The sequence below is a fragment of the Caretta caretta genome, chromosome 6 (genome assembly GCF_965140235.1).
Source record: "Caretta caretta isolate rCarCar2 chromosome 6, rCarCar1.hap1, whole genome shotgun sequence".
Taxonomy (NCBI): Eukaryota; Metazoa; Chordata; order Testudines; family Cheloniidae; genus Caretta; species Caretta caretta.
In genome coordinates, this window is record NC_134211.1 from 48,460,406 (window position 1) to 48,479,060 (window position 18,655).

General features: G+C 35.9%; 1 protein-coding gene across 9 annotated transcripts in view; it reads right to left on the reverse strand.

Moving 5' to 3' along the window:
- The window catches only part of SHANK2 (SH3 and multiple ankyrin repeat domains 2), a 539,125-nt gene that overhangs the window by 37,101 nt on the left and 483,369 nt on the right, over window positions 1-18,655 (reverse strand). For 6 of the 9 annotated variants that reach the window (XM_048855923.2, XM_075129486.1, XM_075129490.1 and 3 more), the window contains 3 exons: window positions 12,118-12,253; window positions 8,820-8,900; window positions 5,528-5,548 (listed from right to left, as the gene is read on the reverse strand). In XM_048855923.2, the coding sequence (XP_048711880.2) occupies window positions 5,528-5,548; window positions 8,820-8,900; window positions 12,118-12,253 (238 nt within the window). The remainder of the gene's footprint in view (window positions 1-5,527; window positions 5,549-8,819; window positions 8,901-12,117; window positions 12,254-18,655) is intronic. The other 3 variants (XM_075129487.1, XM_075129491.1, XM_075129488.1) reach the window with 2 other exon arrangements.

An 18,655-nucleotide genomic window follows, 5' to 3' on the forward strand; every position in this document is an offset into this window, starting at 1 on the left:
ATAACAATCATTTTAAATTGCTCCATGGTGGAGAATTTGCTACAGTGGACATATATATTAAATCAGGAGCAAATGTGGACCACCGACTTGCAAGAGGCTCCACATGGCCACTGGGCTCCACTCAAACAGCAGTTTGCAGGATCACACCCTAGTTATAATACCAGATTCAAACAAACATTTACCATGGTGAAAATACGATGCAGAAAATTTAACTTCAGCGGCTAGTAACAGGAGAAAGTAATGCGAGCTTTGACAACATAGTTCCAAATAAGCTACAGTTTCTGAACAGCATGAAAGCAAAGACAAACCATCTAGAGAAAGTTTCCTTTTAAGAAAATTGGATAGAAATACAATGTGTTTGTTTTGAGATACTTCCCATTATACTGGAAGTCCAAGAAAAAGATAAAATATCTAAAAATAAATATTAAAACATAAAAACTGTTTGCTGGTAACAACAGATTAACTAAACATATAAATCATTCACCTTAATATCTATAAACATCAAAACATGATACATAAGAGTGTTTGGCATATATCTATTCACAATTAAGAGGAATCTAGGCTATTTTTCCAAGCAGGCTTTATATGTACTTTTATGACTCAGTATTTTCACCCCAGTGCATATAGATCATGTTTGCATATTATGAACATATCATACCCTTAAAAGATAATTCTGAGAGAGGCAGACACAGACAAGTGCTATTTTTGGTATCTTAAAATTCTTATTATAGGCCCAATTTTCAAGCACCATCTCTTTAACAGTATGTCCAATATCCGAGAAGCACAAAGGCATTTAAAATGTGCCTAAAGCCTTAAAATTCAACCTACCTTACAAGGAGTTTCCTACCTTGCAAGAGGAATGGTCATTGTGTATCACTGGGTCCCTGTATACAAAATAAAAACAAGAACAGAAAATAAAAACAAAAGACCATTCCCCATCCTGCAAGTCAGGTGGGATTTTAAGGACTGAGAACAGAAAATGGCATTTGAATGTCCTGTTTAAGAGACAGCATTTGAAAACTGGGCTCAGTCGGGTAAAAAAAGAAAGAAAAAATAAGACAGATAGAAAGAAAAGAAATTAAGTCATTTTTGCAATCTTTTATCCTGCGAGACATGTACTTTTCACACCAAGGAAAGAAAATCAAACCACCACAAGTTATCCAAAACATTTATTTTAAGCTTTATAAGAAGTTAATGAACATGGAATAATGAACAATTGAAGAAAAAAGGGAAATGGCAAGAAAAAAAAAATTTGGGTGAGATGCAGGAGATTGTCGTGCATCTCCCTGGTTCCTGAAAGAGAGAGAGAACATATTAAAAAAAATTGAAAACTTTTATATTTATGCAATTGTATCACACTGGAAACATTCCTGTCTTTTTTTTTTTTACTGCTCATAAATAACCCATTGCTCTGAATGCAGTACTACATATTTAGCTGATGATGACTCATAAGAGTTCTCTTCTCACAAATGCCAGAGCATTCCCATTCACATGGACCCAAATGCCACAAAAACATGTTTCCTTAAACACTTACGATTTCTTTTCCAGCTTTTCCCACAAACTGTTGTTTTATTTGGATAGTTAGGAAACCTTCTTCAATTGCAGTTCTGTGACAAAGAAAAACAACTAAGTACCTGTTATGAAAGGGCTTCAAGTTTAGGAATAATCAGATTAATGCAATTTAAAGTAATAAAAATTCATAACAACAACAACAATAATAACAACACTGATTGCAACTGACAGCTGTATGTTTATGTGGAGACCTAAAAAACCTCATTTCTATTCACTACAGTCAGTGTTTACAAGAGGGACAATTTTATGTGCCCAACTTTAGACACAGACCCTGACTTTCAGAAGCGTCCAGCAATCACTGTTTACCTACTGACTTCAGATGAAATTGCCAGAGTTTGTTTCTGAAAAGTCAGACTTAAAGCATTTACAGCTGGGCACCCAAAATTATGGATACTTGAACATGTAAGCTAAGTCTTTTCTTTCCCCAATACTCTAACTCCAAATACTTTTCTTTTTAATATTTTAAGATATCATAGCTATGGCAAATATGTGGGCCAGATTCTATTCTCTGCTGCACTGGTGTGAATCCACAGTAAATTCTCTCAAGTCTAAATAATCACTTTTAGCTTCATCAGTATAAATGAGAGCAGAATATCTATAATCACAAAAATAAGAGAGGCATACAAGTTCTAAAATCTGTCCTCAAAAACCATTACTGCATGTCCTTGTAATGGTAACAATTCAAAGATTCGTTATCATTACTTGTGACTACAATATCAATTAACACTTCCAATAAGTAGCAAAAATATATTACTTACAAGAACATTCTACAGGTACTCTTCATTAAACCTGGAGCTGCAGTGCCATTTTTTTCTTATCTTTCAAATGTAGTGTCTGGTGAAGGTCTGGAAAACCTTTTTCCTATTTACAATCAATGTTGGTAGCGGAAGTTATCAAGGGAGTTGCAGAAGGGGTGTTATTTCCATTTTATTTCTGCAGACAAATCTTGGTCATATATTCCACCATGTTGAAATTAAAAACGGTTTCTGAATCCAGGGACTTCTGTGCATGATTTCTTCAAACAGGGTAACTTTTTTGTTTCAACCTTAATATAGCATTCACATATTTATTTGCTCTGTGATTTCATTGTTTCAGATGTGTGCCACCTTTGAAACAATGGACAACAGTAATGGAATGGAGCATGAATGTTTGTTGGAGGACAGAGCCAATAATATTCATTTTGAATGCTATAACGGATATTTTTCTCGTAAATAAATACTATTACTTGATGCCAGATACCCAACAGACTTCTGTGCTGATGATTATTATATACCTGCAAGATTGTAACAGCATGTAATCTGGCCAAAAGTAGGGAGAGTCCTACAATCTACATTTATACCTTAAGTCCAATAAAAAAAAATAAATGTTTTCTTTTTGAATTGGATACTAAAAGGATACCTTCTAAAAGTTTCCAGCCATCACTAACCCAGTATTTTGTAATCCAAATTTGTTTTCCTCTCATCTAATCCATACTTTGTTGTATTACTGTCTTCGGTAGGCTCAGCAAAAATGGAATTATATCTGTGTTATCTCCAATTCTTAGTTTCTCTCTTGGCCTTTTAAATTTCTCTACTCCAGCTAAAACAGCTAATCCTTGCTTTTCTCTGCAGAGGCCCTAAAAAATCTGAAGTTGCTTGATAAATCAAATCCATTCTTTGCTAGAAAATCATGAGATCTTTGGACCTTTTTGGATGTAGAGCATACATCATAATCAAAAACTTAACTAAAATTAAATAGTCAAAATATTAATTGAAGATAAATTAAAAGCAGCTTTTCACAAGGCACATGAGTTCCACCTATTTATTTTTTAATGACTAGAGTTCAAGATTCTCTTAATTCTTTTAAATATAAATTTCAAATTTCCAACATTATTTGTACGACTACTGAAATAAAATGACAAATTATGGTGGGGAAAAACATATCACTTAGAGGTCTATGTCATTTGATTAGTGAATTGGAAAGATGACTTTTTAGCTGATATTTTATTAATTTTTGTCGTGAGGGTAATAAATGAAGTGCAATATTATGAAGATTTTCTTCCCCAAATAGCCAATTAAACAATTTTGTTTACAAATATACCATAAGTTAAATAAATTCATTTTTACTTTTTTAATTTGTTTCTCCTCTTTACTTATTTTAATTTACTGCATGACATTTTTATTTGATCTTCCCCAAGACTGATAGGGGCACCTGCACACACCCTAACTGTGGCTTTAAAACATGATGCTGCAACATAAAAAGATTTGTTACCTAACAGACTGCTATGTCTCACTCATTCACTAATTCTTTACCTACAAGCAACAAAAGAAAAAACAGAAAGGATTCTTACTTTAAAAAAAGTGTGTTTTGAAATCTGATGCTGTCCCTCTGTAGTGGGCAATTGTGGTGAGCAGAAAACCTCAGTGCAGCAGACTTAGTATTGTTGAGGTTTCAGTGGTCTGTGATATGATAACTTGAGTAGAAGCTAGAATAATGCCTATGTAATTTTTTTTCTTTGAGGTTATATGACAAAGTTTTTATTACCTAACTGGAACTTTTATGTATGGATGTTAAATGGTATCCCCGATCTGAAGAGAAGTACCAACAGCCTATATACCCTTCCCCTCATCCAAGCCAAAAACAAGCACACTCTCAAAAAAGTCTCCTCCCCGTCACCTATAACTAGAAAACATTAATTTTATCAAGTTATCCTACAAAAATGAATGTAAAAATTCTTGATAGTCATATAATGAAAATATATTTGTTTCTATAAAAATCTTATGTCAGAAAACCAATAACTGTTTATTCCTTCATATTCTGAAGAGACAGTTTCTAAGTAATCTTGCTTTGAGCAATAAATGTACCAGCAGTTGATCTTGCTAGCAGCAGAAAACAGTTCCAACATAATGAGAGAGCAGGAAAGATTTAAAAAAGCAAAAATGAAGAAAAAGAAAACAACTAATTTACTCTGTATTATCCTAACAAGATATAGGAGAAATAGTTCACTACTGAAGAGGCATGCTACCTACAAATAAGCTTCTCTATCAGCAATCTTAACTTTCCTTCCACTGATTATAACTATACTGAAGTATCACACAGAGGCTCAGTCAGGACTGAGGCCCTCCCTTAGGCAAGGTGCTATGCAGACACGTAAAGAGACAGGCCCTGCCCAAAAGAGCTTACAGTCTATGAAAGTAAGTGATATACAAAGGGTGAGGAAAAGAGGATACAGCTAAACACAAACAAACTTGTATATACATATGTATATTTACATTTTGGTAAAATATTAAAGGTCAATCTATCTGCCCCTCCACCTGGCCATCATTAAGTGGATGACTGCTGTATAGAAATCCCAGCAAATGTGGGTCTCAAGGAGAGATTTAAATGAGAAGAGAGTAGTGGCCTTATGGAACAATCAGGGAGGGCATTCCATGCATACGGGACAGTGTGGAAGATGTTATATTAAAAACTGAAATTGTGCAGAGCAGAATTTCTCCAGGTCAGAGTTTAAGCTGTGTGTGAAGTCCCTATTTCCTGAGACAGACAGTGTGGTTATGTGAGTAACATTTGGCCATTAGGAGGGCAAGTGAAATCACTCATGTAGGACTACACTGATATCATGTTACTTGCCACTGTTTCTCAGTGATTGCCAGTTAGCACAGTAACTCTGAGGGGAGGATATGGAAGGGTTTGGGAAAAAAATCTGAGACAGAAGAAAAATGGGGGTGGACGGAGAAGAGAACACGAAGGAAGAAATGAGGGAAATATTTTCAAATGTGTTCTTCTGACTGAAAGTTAGTTCTTTATGTGTTTGCAAGGTATTAGCTAAACAACTAAAAACATACACAATATTTAATGTACGTTTGACACCATAAAATAAACTGGACCATATGCCAACATTTATAGTTATGCTATTATCTTTCACTATGGAAAGGTGAGAAACAGATTAAACAAGAGACAAAATGCTTCCCCTTACCCTTCTTCTTCCGTACTGAAGCTTGGAAACAGAAAGGGAATGAACTGTAAATCAATTCTGAAGGTAAGCCCATTTTAAATGCTAAATTCTTGACTGATTTTTGAACACAAACATTTTTCTTCTATTCTTAAGAGGTCAATCTCTCCATGCTAACTGTGGATTGTGCATGTATTTTTCAAACCACTTTAAACAAACATCTTGGCATAGCCCAGTTTGTCAGGGTTTATACTTTGACTATATAGAAAATTACTGAGTTATAAAACTTAGATACCTCGGCTATGCAGTGTGAGATTTATTTTTTAAAATTAAAAATAATCAATTTGGGCACTTATGATATATAAATGGGCTATGAAAATAGGGCATTTAACATCATTGCAGTTCGGAAGTGGAATGAATTGTAGATACATTTTATATGCCATTAGTTAATACTTTGGATTAATTTCTTTGTAGGATAACAGCAACTGCCATTGGTTAGCAGTAGATGGGACACCCATGCACTATTATGGAGAACAGAGTAAAATATGTTAATACAAGCAGAAATAGAAGGGGTTTGGAGACAGGCAACAAAAGTGATGGGAGAGACTTCCATATGGAGAGGTTGAAAAGATTAGGACTACCTAGTTTAGAGAGGGGACAGGATAGAGATATACAGTATAATGAATGATATAAAAGGAAGGGAATTCCTTTTTACCCTTTCTTGCTATAGAATAACAAGGGAACATTCAATGAAATTAAAAGGCAACACATTTAAAACTGATAAAAGAAAATACATTTGTACATAGCACATAAGTAGTGGAAACTCTTTGCTACAAGACATCATTGAGACTGAGTTTACTAGATTTAGATGAACGGTGGATGTTGTCATTATTCACATATATAAATCTAGTATAAATACACACACCCTCTCTCATACTTCAGGACATAAACCAACCTCTGTTCAATGGGAGTAATAAGAACTTTTCTGTATGAGCATCTTATTTCATTATTGTCCACTATAAGGTTTCGTGTACCTCCTGTTTATAGCCACAGCTAGTGACAGTACATTAAACTAGGCAGACCACTGATTTTATCTAGAATGGCAGCCCCTATGTTCCTTGGGCTGGTGAATGTTAATATCATGGACATGACGACTGTAATCTTGTAGGCACAGAAGAATTTATGCAGTGCTATACAGCCTTTTAGGGGATAATGAACCTCTGGATTGAGTTTAAACAGTATTCTTTGGACCAAGAAAGCCTTGAAAATGGAGCGTTTGTTTAGTCCCATCAGGATGGAAGTGTAGGGAAAGACATGCTTTAAAAAAAAAGAAAGTGCAGGTAGCTTACTGATTCTCAAAATAGTTTCTGATTGGGATGCCAATAACCATAAAGCCTCCACTGTATGGAGCTAATGAATACCACCTGAGATAAGTAGGGCTAGGATTGAAGAATGCTCCACCTTTGGGTAGAGAACACCTCCAGCTACACAACAACATTTTGAGCCAGTTAAAGCACTGTTCTTTCCTGAAGTCATTCTTTCCAGTCCTCCTTTGCTAGAAGGATGGTATGATTCCCCTGCTCACATACACATACTTGGGATTGCTGTCACTGAGCAAGTGCGAGCATAAACAGCAGTGTATTGTAGTGGCAATGGAGACACGACTTAGCCGTACTGAGTACGTACCTATGGGGTTCAGGAGGGCTTGTACTTTGCACAGTTAAGTCGTGGCTTCACTGCGGCTACCTGTGCCACTGCAGCAAATATTGGTATTTATACTTGTGCTAGCTTGAGAAGAGCCAGCACAAGCACATGAGTGAGAACAGGGGACTCACACCCCTCTCTCATAGTGTAGATGTACAGAAGAACTGTAAAGAGGGAGAATTATAGGAGTCTCCTCAGGCTCCATAGTGACATGGAAGACTTTGGTGGTGGGCGGGTAGGAGGGCTGCCTAAAGAATATTTTGCTTATAGCAGATTTGCATGATAAACCAGAATGGTTTAAAATTAAACAAAAGTTTAACACTCTATGAAAGAAAAAAGTCTCACATTTTAAACCCTGGAGGAAAAATATTGATAATTAACAGATAATAAAAACTTACATTCAAAAAGGTTATGACAAAAAATAATCAAAGCTATGAAAATCTGAGATTTGTACCATCACCAAACTAGCCTAAACTAATAGACGTTTTTACTTGGTTGTAATGTGACCCAAAATAGTTAGGGCCCTATTCAGTACCCCTTTCTTGGTCAGAACTTCCACTTAAAGACAGTGAGAGTTTTCATCCCTTAAGGGATGGATAGTGTCCTTCCTTCCACAGAATGTTAGCGCTTTCGAACCTTTATTTTATTAATGTGGCTAATTATCTACAAGACTTGACTCCTTTCATCTGAATGAATGTTAATTAATGCCTAAAATAAAATGATTATGAAACCTGTATTGTTAAACTCATGCAGGATCATAGTAAGGAAAGAAGAGACCTAAGAGATGATCAAGTCTATTATTCTGTAAGTGAGTGATATAGTTCCTTTATATAATACACATCAGATATTTATCCTAGCCAGATAGCTGTATCTAAACATACATTTATTTTTGTCTTTTGCAAATACTGTCAGATAACATATTTGATAGTCTAGGCTGCTGAAGTACCACTTTTCTCCTGACCCAACAGGAAAAAAATATTCCTTTCTTCCAGTCAGAAATCCCAAGCAGTTATACAAATCTACAATATACACCCTACTGCTGGGACACCTACATTTACATCACTTAGAATTAGTGAGTCAAAGACTAAATGCTCATCACTTTGCATTGCTAAAAGTTAACGGAATACTCTATTAAGTTTGTGTTCAAACAGAAGAGTCAAAGTGATATTAATATATACACATTTTCAGATTAGAGAGTCTAAGTTGCAGCTGCAGGTGTACTGCTTTAACAACTGTCAACTTTTCAACAATGGCTTCTGGCAACTTACCTTTATCCACTAATGAGAGGCCACAGAAATTTAAAATAAAACAATATTAGATGAACTGAAAGATTAAAAAGCAAGCTAATAAAATATGATACAGCATTACTGTGCCAATCTTTGATGATGCATAAAAAAAATGTATCAACATTCTCTTGCAGAGCAGTAAAGGCACACATTTAAAAAAAAAAATCACTCATGCACATCATGCATAGTTTGATCTCTCCAGAGATGCAGCATTCCTGAAACTTTTCTATATCATGTACTATCCAGGGTGCAGTTCCTTTAAAATAATTTTAAGTTTTCTTTACATCTCCATTATCTCAGCATGCTTGTTAAAAACACTTTCTTACCAAGCTCTTCAAGCTCTGAGGTCATTGACTTAGACCGCAAGGTCAACGCAGTGGTTGGAGCTCGCTTTGGAGGTGGTGGGGCTTTGCATTAAATAGAAGGATATACAGTATAAGTAAATATACATCTCCAAAGCATAGTATATTCACATATACATTTTTTAGATTCAACCAAAGATTATCACATGGAATACACATTTTTATTAGATTTTAAAAATCTATCTCCAATATATTCATTATAGGAATATCAAATACACGTACACAGTAATTTCTTTGGGGGCAGGAAACAAAACATTCAGTATGCTTTGTGAAGGGCCAGGAGCTTTTCATGGATTGTATTTATAACCATTTCTGGCTTTCCTACTGGTTAGTCAAAAAGATCAGCAGGCTTATAATGATATACAGCAGAAATCTTTAAGCTAAGTGTTTATACACCCGTATTTTTAAAATGTACCTAACACATTGTGTATGGGCACATAAAAAAATAACTTTAAAAAGAGTCTACCTCACAATCCTTTATGTCATCCTTTCAGGCAGTAGCCCAGGGACACAGATATACTTTACACTATGTCCTGAAGGTCAGCTCAGGCTCTGAGGAAAATGAATTCCAGCTTTCAGTAACCTCCTCTGAAGATACATAATTCAGAGCGCACAAGCTAATCTCAGTGGTCATGATAGGAAAAGAGGTGGTTCCTCAGGTAGCTAGGAGCCAAGTCATGTAGGTCTTTAAAGATTAATGCAAACATCTGGTTTGTACCTATAGGCCAGTGCACAGTCTTTGGAACAGTGATGTAAAGTTAACACTGCTAGAGAAGTAGTAGAGCATTAGATTTTTTGCACCACATATAGCTTCCAAGTACTTTTCAAGGAGTGCTGCACTGTAGAACAAATTAAAATAACTCTCTCTGGAAGTCATAAAAGAGAGTCATATGTCATAGAGAAATGGTCTTCCATCATGACAAATGTAGATAGGAAAACTGGGGACTTCTGGGACACCAGGAGCAATCAAGGATCCTGAAGTATCCCAGAACTATGAAGCACCTTAACAAAGAGTAGCAAACAAATCAGGGAGACAGACAAAATTCATGCCATACTCTCTAGGTACACAAGCATCCCCTCCATCCTATCCGAATTAAGGCTCATTCACTTTGCTGTTATCCAAGCTTCTGTCAGTTAGACACTGGGAAAGTAAAGACATAGCATTGTCCAGACTCCATGATAAATATGCAGCTGTGTCATGAATATACTAATTGCACAACACGCCAAACTGCCTCACTGTCTCCTCCAGTGGCCTTGCAGATACATTGAACAAGAGGAATGAAAACAATCTGTTGAGAAGTCTGTACAAGAGAGATGTTTAATCATCACCTGACCCTTTGTCCATCACCAGGAGGAGATCTTCAGCCACAGAGACCTGGATAGTCTCTGTACAATTCCCAAACCAAGACCATGGTTGACAGGGATCAAAGAAATCTGTGATCTCCAAGTGATTCGAGTGTTGCCTTGTCATCACTTTCTAAATAATCTTGCCCCCCAAAAGGGGGATTATAAAGATGTTAATTTGCAAAAAGTCAACATCAAGAGAAAGTTCATTGAGTAGAGGACTGCTTGGCTTGAGAAAAGCTAGCAACCTGTCCTTCCGTAGGGAAGCGTCAACATTCACAAATTTACAAGTTCCCTTTATTTATGGGCAGAAAACATAACCTATGTCAGTATAAAGAAATGCTAGGTGTGTCTGGAACATGTAGCAGTAAGATAAACCAATTCTATCAATACAATTGTTAAAAATAAATGAAGAAAGAGTAGTTGGGTAAGATTTATTTGGGCTCAGTATATTTTCTTCTTTTTAGGTATTCTAATTTTTAAAAATCTAAATTCCCAGTGGATTATTAAAAAGCAAGGTAAACAGAGTGCAGTTCTTTAAAAGGCATGTCTTTGAACAGAAATGCATGTAGTAGGACTGGTATTCATTTGTTCAATCCCTCCCATTCAAAGACTAGTGCAGGCATGACTAAAGTCTGGCCCACAGAATTCAACAGTGTTGATGAGGTATGGGGGGAGAGCTGATCTTTAATATGTAGGATTACCTCAAGGAGACCTCAGCTGTCAGGTCACGCTGATCAGTATGGAACATCCATGTTAGGAACAGAGAAGTTAGTGTGTGTGTCACTGTTGTATGGACGAGGAGGTCAGCAACAATATTCTCTGATTAATACAAATTATGTGCATTCAGTGGTTCCTAACAAGTTGCTACTACAGTTCCTGGTTGAACAAACTTTGGGTACACTTAATCGAGTGCAATTAAAAAGTTATTTGGGGAGATTCAATACCAAAAAAAGTAAGAATACAAAGAACTGTCACATCTCTTATGGGTATAGTCTAATTTCAGTACATGGGTTGCCGCACATCAGTCCCCATTAAAACTAAAGAGTTAAAATAAATTCATGATTTGTGTTAACTCTTTAGCTTTAATGGGAATAAATGGGGTGCTTTTAGGTGAAAAAGCTCCTATTTGGTACAAAGATACTACATTCTGAAAGTAATTTTGCTATGTTTGAAGTTACACCAAGTCACCCTAAAATATCTGCTCCCTTACTGAAGCAGAAGCTTCTCCCTTCTCCAGAGGTGGTAACGGAGGTGGGCACAACACCCTTTCCTCTGCTATAAGCTGAGGGAGAGATCCCCTTCTTCTTGGCTAGAGTGATGATAGCTCCCCATCCAGTTTCAATCTATTTTAACCAGTGAGCATCTCAAAATGTATTGCTTTCTTATTAACATGTCAAGCTAAATATTTTAGTGCTTCATTTTCTTATTTTCACAGATGCAGTATTTTCAAATGCACTCAACATTAAAATTCTCATGGGACTTTAATAGGAGCAGAATTAGATTCGGGCCCAAGTCCAAGCAGGTTTTAAAATCCCAGCCTTTTTGCCTAGAGCTTTGAGTAAGGGACAGATTTTTTTTTCATCTCCCTCAAATACTCTAACATATTAAAAAGTCTGAATATAAATTCTTAAAAGCACATTGCAGAATGATCTAGGAAGATGGACTTCAACAGTGAACATGACAACAATGAACTATATCTTGTTCGGCACAGATATACCTATAAACGAAGTCTGGCTTTTTCTTCAGCAAATGTAAATAGCTTGTAGATTACATAGTAGAATGCTGTTGCATATTTGAGATAAGGAATATATAATATAGCAGTAACTAAAATAATGTAAATAGTCTCCAGCCTACATCTTGTTTTTCTTAAGAGCAGTACCAGAACAAATTCAGGCAGCAAAGAAAAAAAATGTACCTTTCTTTCTAGCTGTATCATCTGGATCAAGATTTCTGGTTACTGTGACAACCTTAAGAACTAGATGATTACCCCCTTGTCGAATCATGTTCACCACCTGCCTGTGGCCAACTTTCACTACATTTTCATTGTTAACCTACAAGGGAAAAAAAAAGACCTTATTTTAGATAAGAATTAGGAAAAAAAATTCTTTCAATTTTAAAAATGGGGGAGAGCAGCACAGGAAATTACAGAATTTCTATATTTTTAAATAAGGAAAATCCATTACAAAAATGGAAGTCAACTGACATTGCAACAGGAAAAATATAAACTAGATCTTAAAATATATGCATGATTCTTTTATTTCCTTCTGATTTCATGGATAACCATGGAAGAGATTTGGGTTAGTTCAGAGTTAAATGTCACGTCACTTTTTTTTTCCTCTATAGAGTACAAGGGGCAAAAATATTGATTTTCTTAAGTTGACTATACTTCTACATTACCTGCAAATATTTATGTCTACTGTTTTTCCTTTCATACGCCCAACAGGATATTTAGAGGGTTTTCATTTCTATTCAGATCCAGGAAATAATTCAATGTCACCCTTTTGAAGAATTCTGACACTTAACAGGCTCTTTTATTTTATGCTCTTCTCTGTTTGCTTTTCAGTGCTCTGCCCTTTCCCCAGCTCTGCGGGAGCCCAAAGTAACAGAGGCAATGACAGCAGGGCTAGCACAATCCAAAAGCATTCTCACAGAAAAGGAGAGTAACAGTAAGTTAGCTATTGCGTAACCCTAACCTATTACAACGGCACATAGTCTGCAGACATGAGCTATAGTTCGGGCTCTGCCGCTGTGTATGTGACCTTGGACAAGTCATTTTGCCTACTCTGTGCCTCAGTTTCTCTACTTGTAAAATAGAGGATATAGAATGCTTATCTTTGGAAAGAACTTTGAGATCTTTGGATGAGAAGTGCAATATTAGTGTAAAATATTATTATATTGGAAAACTATTGGATCTCTGATATTGGAATAAACCTTTGAGATTTATATTTAAGTCACCGTGTTCTACGGCTGGCTGACTATACTGAGTGCCACTGATTGAGCCTGGAACTGTCCTTAATGAAACTGTTCAAAAATTATTCAGAATGTCAAATGGCACAATAAATATTTTCACTGAGCTTAATAATTAATAAAGCAAGACATTTTACTTCACATCTTTTACAAAATCACCACCAGAAAATACAATATACTACTAAACTACCACTCATGTGGCATCCAAGATACGTTACACATGGAGTCATGCATCAACATTGTCAATATTTTAACTGCAGGAAGGTGCTTTCCATCTGATATCCTTTAGCTACTTTGACCACTGTGATAGAACGTCTCAAACAATGGCATAGCTTGAGTTCACTTCTACATATGGCCAAATGGCAATATGCTCTAGACACTATTTTCTTTTACTGTTGTCCGTATCCACTGATTTTCCCCCACCCCTTAAACTTGCCTAATACCAAATAGCAATTTTTATACTCCAAGACAAGATGCAATTGGAGTACTATTAAGTCCTACATTATTTAAGTTAGTTCAGCTTGCTCATTAACTTGAAGGTGAGCAGTTGAACTCTTATTATTACTACTTACGTCAAGCAATATGGGAAGAAACTACATGTCACACTGGTGTTGGAAAGTATGTGCACAGAGAGCCCTTTCTGCCTCCTTTACCCTGCTGTTTGAGCAGTATTTAGGTGATGAACTGAATAAGGACCCAAAAATCATTCAGGACATCACGAACACAGAAGTTGCCTGACTGGATCAGATCTCAAGTCCTTCTAGTCCACTATCATCTCTCCAATAAAGGCAAGCACCAGATGCTTTGAAAAAAAAGGACAAGAACCCCACAGGTGGCAGATTTGGGACAACCTGCCTCCACCATTAGATATCTTTACTAGTTAGAGATCGATCTAAGATATGCGTACACCCTCCAAAATGTTATCATTAAATATTCTATCTACTGTGTTATCCACTTGAATTTTGCCAAGTTCTTGGACTCAGTGACTTCTTGTGGCAATATGTTCACAAGCTAATTATGAATTTATCACCTTTTAATATAACTGAATATCCCATTGTTCTTGTGTTGTGAGACTGGAAAAATAGAAGTTTCTGATCTACCTCCTCTATACCATGTATCATTTTATGTACTTTTAACATGTCCCCTCTTACTTGTCTCCTTTCTAAACTAACAATCCCAATCTTTTCAATGTCTTTTTCTTATGAGAGTGTTTTCATGCCCCTAAACTCTCTCACATTTCTCTGAATCTTCTTTAAGTCTGCAATATCCTTTTGGAGATGGGGTGACCAGTTCTGCACACGGTATTCCAGATGAGGCTGCATCCCTAATTTATTTAGCTGGATAGAAAAATAGGGTCATTTTCCCTGGGTTCACCAAACAAGAACAAAATGCTGTTTTTTCTGACCATTTTGATTTATTTCTGTAGTACATAGTCCTGGAGTCTCCGTATTGTCATTCTGTGTGGCTTTGTGCAACGTAAACATCTTAAAAATTAATGGCACCATCTTTAGTTTACATTAGCATTAGAAAAATGATGTTGACTTGAATCTCATGTGATTCTTAATTGTTTCTAAGTTATAATGTTGACATCAAGCACCAAGACTATTTTTCCTGCTAATTGCAATTCTCTTACTGAGAAGATAGCCAGTAAGAGATCCTTAAAACAGAAACAGTTTACAGTATTCATCAGCAGATGGAGACAGGCAGATGTGGTAAATGAGGCAAAATTGCAGACTCCTCTATGCATGTATATTTTGTAATTATCATAAACAGATGGACATTCAAGTCCTAGTAGAATTTATACAGAAACAAATGCCAATTCTTAAAAATACAAATCAGGATGGATGAAAATCGATAGTTTAAAAAAATCAGATTTATTAATTGCAGTTAAATACAGGTTTATTAAAAACATTTAAGATTATATTTGAAATTGACAACCTATGTTAAGATATAAGCTCATTATAAAATATTAAAATACAAAATACAAAAATATTAAGCAGTATGTGTTTGCTGCCAAGTCCAAGAACTAGGCACCTTTCAGTTCATGCTAGCAGGGTGTACACAGGGCAGTTATAACCTAACACTTAAGTGTGTACTGCAACTCAGACTCCTGTAATCTGCACTACAGAGCTGTGTAGACAAGCCCAAAACCCACCAAAGTTGAACCACATAATATACAGTTGACATCCCTTGTGGAAGTATCATACCAAAATTTAGTCTTGTAGCACTAAACTTTAGGAAGGATGATTTTAACAACGGCAAGATTATAGACTTATAGAAAGAGACCTTCTAAAAATGTTAAAATGAATTACTGGCACGCAAAACCTTAAATTAGATTGAATAAATGAAGACTCGGTACACCACTTCTCACTTTTTATCCAGAATATAGATTCACAGAATTTAAGGCCAGAAGGGATCATCAGATCATCTAATCCAAGGGTCGGCAACCTTTCAGAAGTGGGTAACCTTTTCTCCTTCTATAAGATGTCATGTCTGACAAAAGAACATAAATGGTCAATGATGCCAGCCTGAGATGTGCCAGTGACACCATTTAACACACACAAATATCAAACAAGCTTTTAAAAAAATTATTAAAGGAAAATATCTGACTTCATTTATATGCAGGTGTTAAGAAACATTCATAAAAATCTCTCATTTTTCAAAGCAAACTAAAAGTTACATTAAAAAAGGTCTGACATTAATAAACTCTCTGAAAGACTGAGCATCCGTCACTACTAATCACAGGGAAGTTTAGAGCAAAATTTCCCATTCAAAGTTATTGTGATTTGGAGGATAAATAAAAAGGAGGCCCATTCTGCATTGTCAAAAAACCCAAACCAAAACAGAAATACACTCCTGAATTTTTCAGACATTAAATGAAGTAAGATGCACGCACTTTGATGAAAATATATTTTTGGTAAGGGGCCAGTCAGGGAACCATTGTAGTCAAAAGTTCCAAAGCAGTGGTCAACTTGGGTGCCCCTAATACTGTGTGTGCTCATACAGATGTCTTTTCACTTTACATGAGCAAAGGTAGGTGTAAATACACACACTGAAAATCCAGCCCTATAACATGGTGACTGGTGGGGTTCCCTCACTCTGGTGGTGGAGGGTCAAAACTGAATAGCTATAATTGAGATGCTGGCTGCAGTATATAAATATATATATATATTTTTAAAGAGATGACTGAAGGAACATGACAAAAGCAGCTATAAAATTCCTTACAACTTACTAGCATCTGGTATTGGCTGATGTGTCTGAGACTGGGTATTAATTTAGCTACACCACTGGCATCTGGTAGGTTAACTCTTGAGTTCCTAAATATATTTTATGAAACAAAATGAATGTTTTACTTCCTAAGAAGCTCCCATTATTAAACAATTCAACAAGCCAATTCCTCCACTACAGAACACAAGTATTTCTAATTAGAATCTATATGTTGCCTTTACTTTTTTTTTTTTTAAATGTGGAGTTATTTCTTTTAAAAAAGTCAAAGTCAGTACTGATTAGAATAACTCCCTCCCCCAATGTTTTCAGAAAAAAGTCAGAGTTACAATAAATCAACTGAATATTAATCAAACATGTGCACACTTTACTATAAAAAGTGATAAATGGCACCATCTGTTGGCATATCATTATGTGCAATGATGTTATTTAACATTTGGAGCAGGAACACATTTATACAAGGCATATTTTTCAAAAACGGTCCCAGATTCAATCTATAATTGAATGCGTACAATGGGTTTGTTAAAGAGGCACAGATACAGGACATTAAAAAGCTGTTGAAACAAAAAGATTTTTATTACAAGAATAAAGATGTTGAAAGGAGGTATGAGGGTACTTCGCTTCTAGAAAGCAATGGAAGTATATCGTGTGGTTAAACCATAGCAGAACCAACCAACTGGTGTCTCACATCCATTAGCACCATCACCACCCTACTGGGGAGACCTTGTATTCTTTGGATTATAAAGAAAGGGTAATTAATGACAAAACTCCATTGACTTCTGCAGGTACAAGTAATTTGGTGATGGTGCTTCTTTGCTTCTATATTAAAGCCTTTGCAATGAATAATCTCAGATGACTACTGCATCTCTCCAACTTGTTCTTTAAAATCTGACTGAAGAAGGTAATTGTTATAATCAATGAAGTACTTAAATGTATATTTCACCTGTGCCAATTCCTTTAATGGCATAGAAACTCTAGAAGAGTGGATTTAAATATGGATCTTGGTATTAAATGTAATTATGTTATCTGAAATACAACAAACATTTTTTTTTCTTGAAGTTTCACTTGTTTAAAAAAATCCTATATAAAAATGATTATGTTTTCAAACTCAGTGTATTTGTTGGCTGTGGATTTTGTACAAAAAATTAAGCAACAGTCATGAGGCAAAGTACTTTTGGGTTTATGAAAGACAAACATATTATTTTGAATTTGTATATATTAGCATTGATTTCAAATTTGCACAGTCAACATGTGGGTTCTCCAGAGGAGAAGACTACGATTGGATATGAAAGCTTTGGCTTTTAACAATGATTGACGACAATAATTGGAGAAGATGCAGATGATAGTTTGATGGAGTGCTGTTCAACAACAGCTGTAAAACCAGACACATACATTTCAACAAATTAATTTCACTAATAGAAAAATAAAACCATGCATTTCCATAGGAATGTAATATGTATATAGCCATGTATCACCTACCATTAAGGCATCCATCCTACTGTATCATTTTGGGCATACCTCTGCTCTCAAGTACACAGTGAAAACTCAACCTAAACTTAAAATTTGGAAAAGAAAGGGATATGTACAGTGGTGCCCCTTACATTTGTAATTTGCTTTAGATAAGTAAAGTGCTGGAGGGGAAGTGGAGGATCAAAACACACGATGGTGCTATGGACTAGCCACTCTATGATGGGTACGCTCATAGGTGAGTGCCTTAACCACTAGGCTATCCGATGTTCCCAGGCTGGTCTTTCTCAGTCTCTCCTGTTGAAGCTGGTCCACTTTGTATAACATTCGTGCGTAGTCACCAGGCCAGAGAGAGAGAGAGAGAGAAAAAATGACTCTAGAGACTGGTGGTTCAGGCACTCACCTGGGAGGTGGGATAACCCAGGCGATATCCCCCAGCTCCGTGAATAATTCCTTTTATAAAGCGGAACACTTCAACAGGAAAGACAGAGTTCCAACCCATTGCCTGGTGGTTAGTGCACTCACTTGTGGGTGGGGAGATGTAGATTCAAGTCCCCCCTCCAGAGTGAGGATTCAAACATGCATCTCCCACATCCCAGCAGAATGCCTTAACTACTGGGTATAAGTGGGCAACACCACCATCGCCATTTTGTGAATATAGCCCTTCCTTTCCTTTCCTTTTTTAAAAATACCCAAAATGAAGTGTTCCATTCAACAGAAATAAATGTTTTCAGTTTGCCAAAAAAAAAAAATTATTTTGGTTCAACTCAAACCAAATTAAAAAAAAAATATTC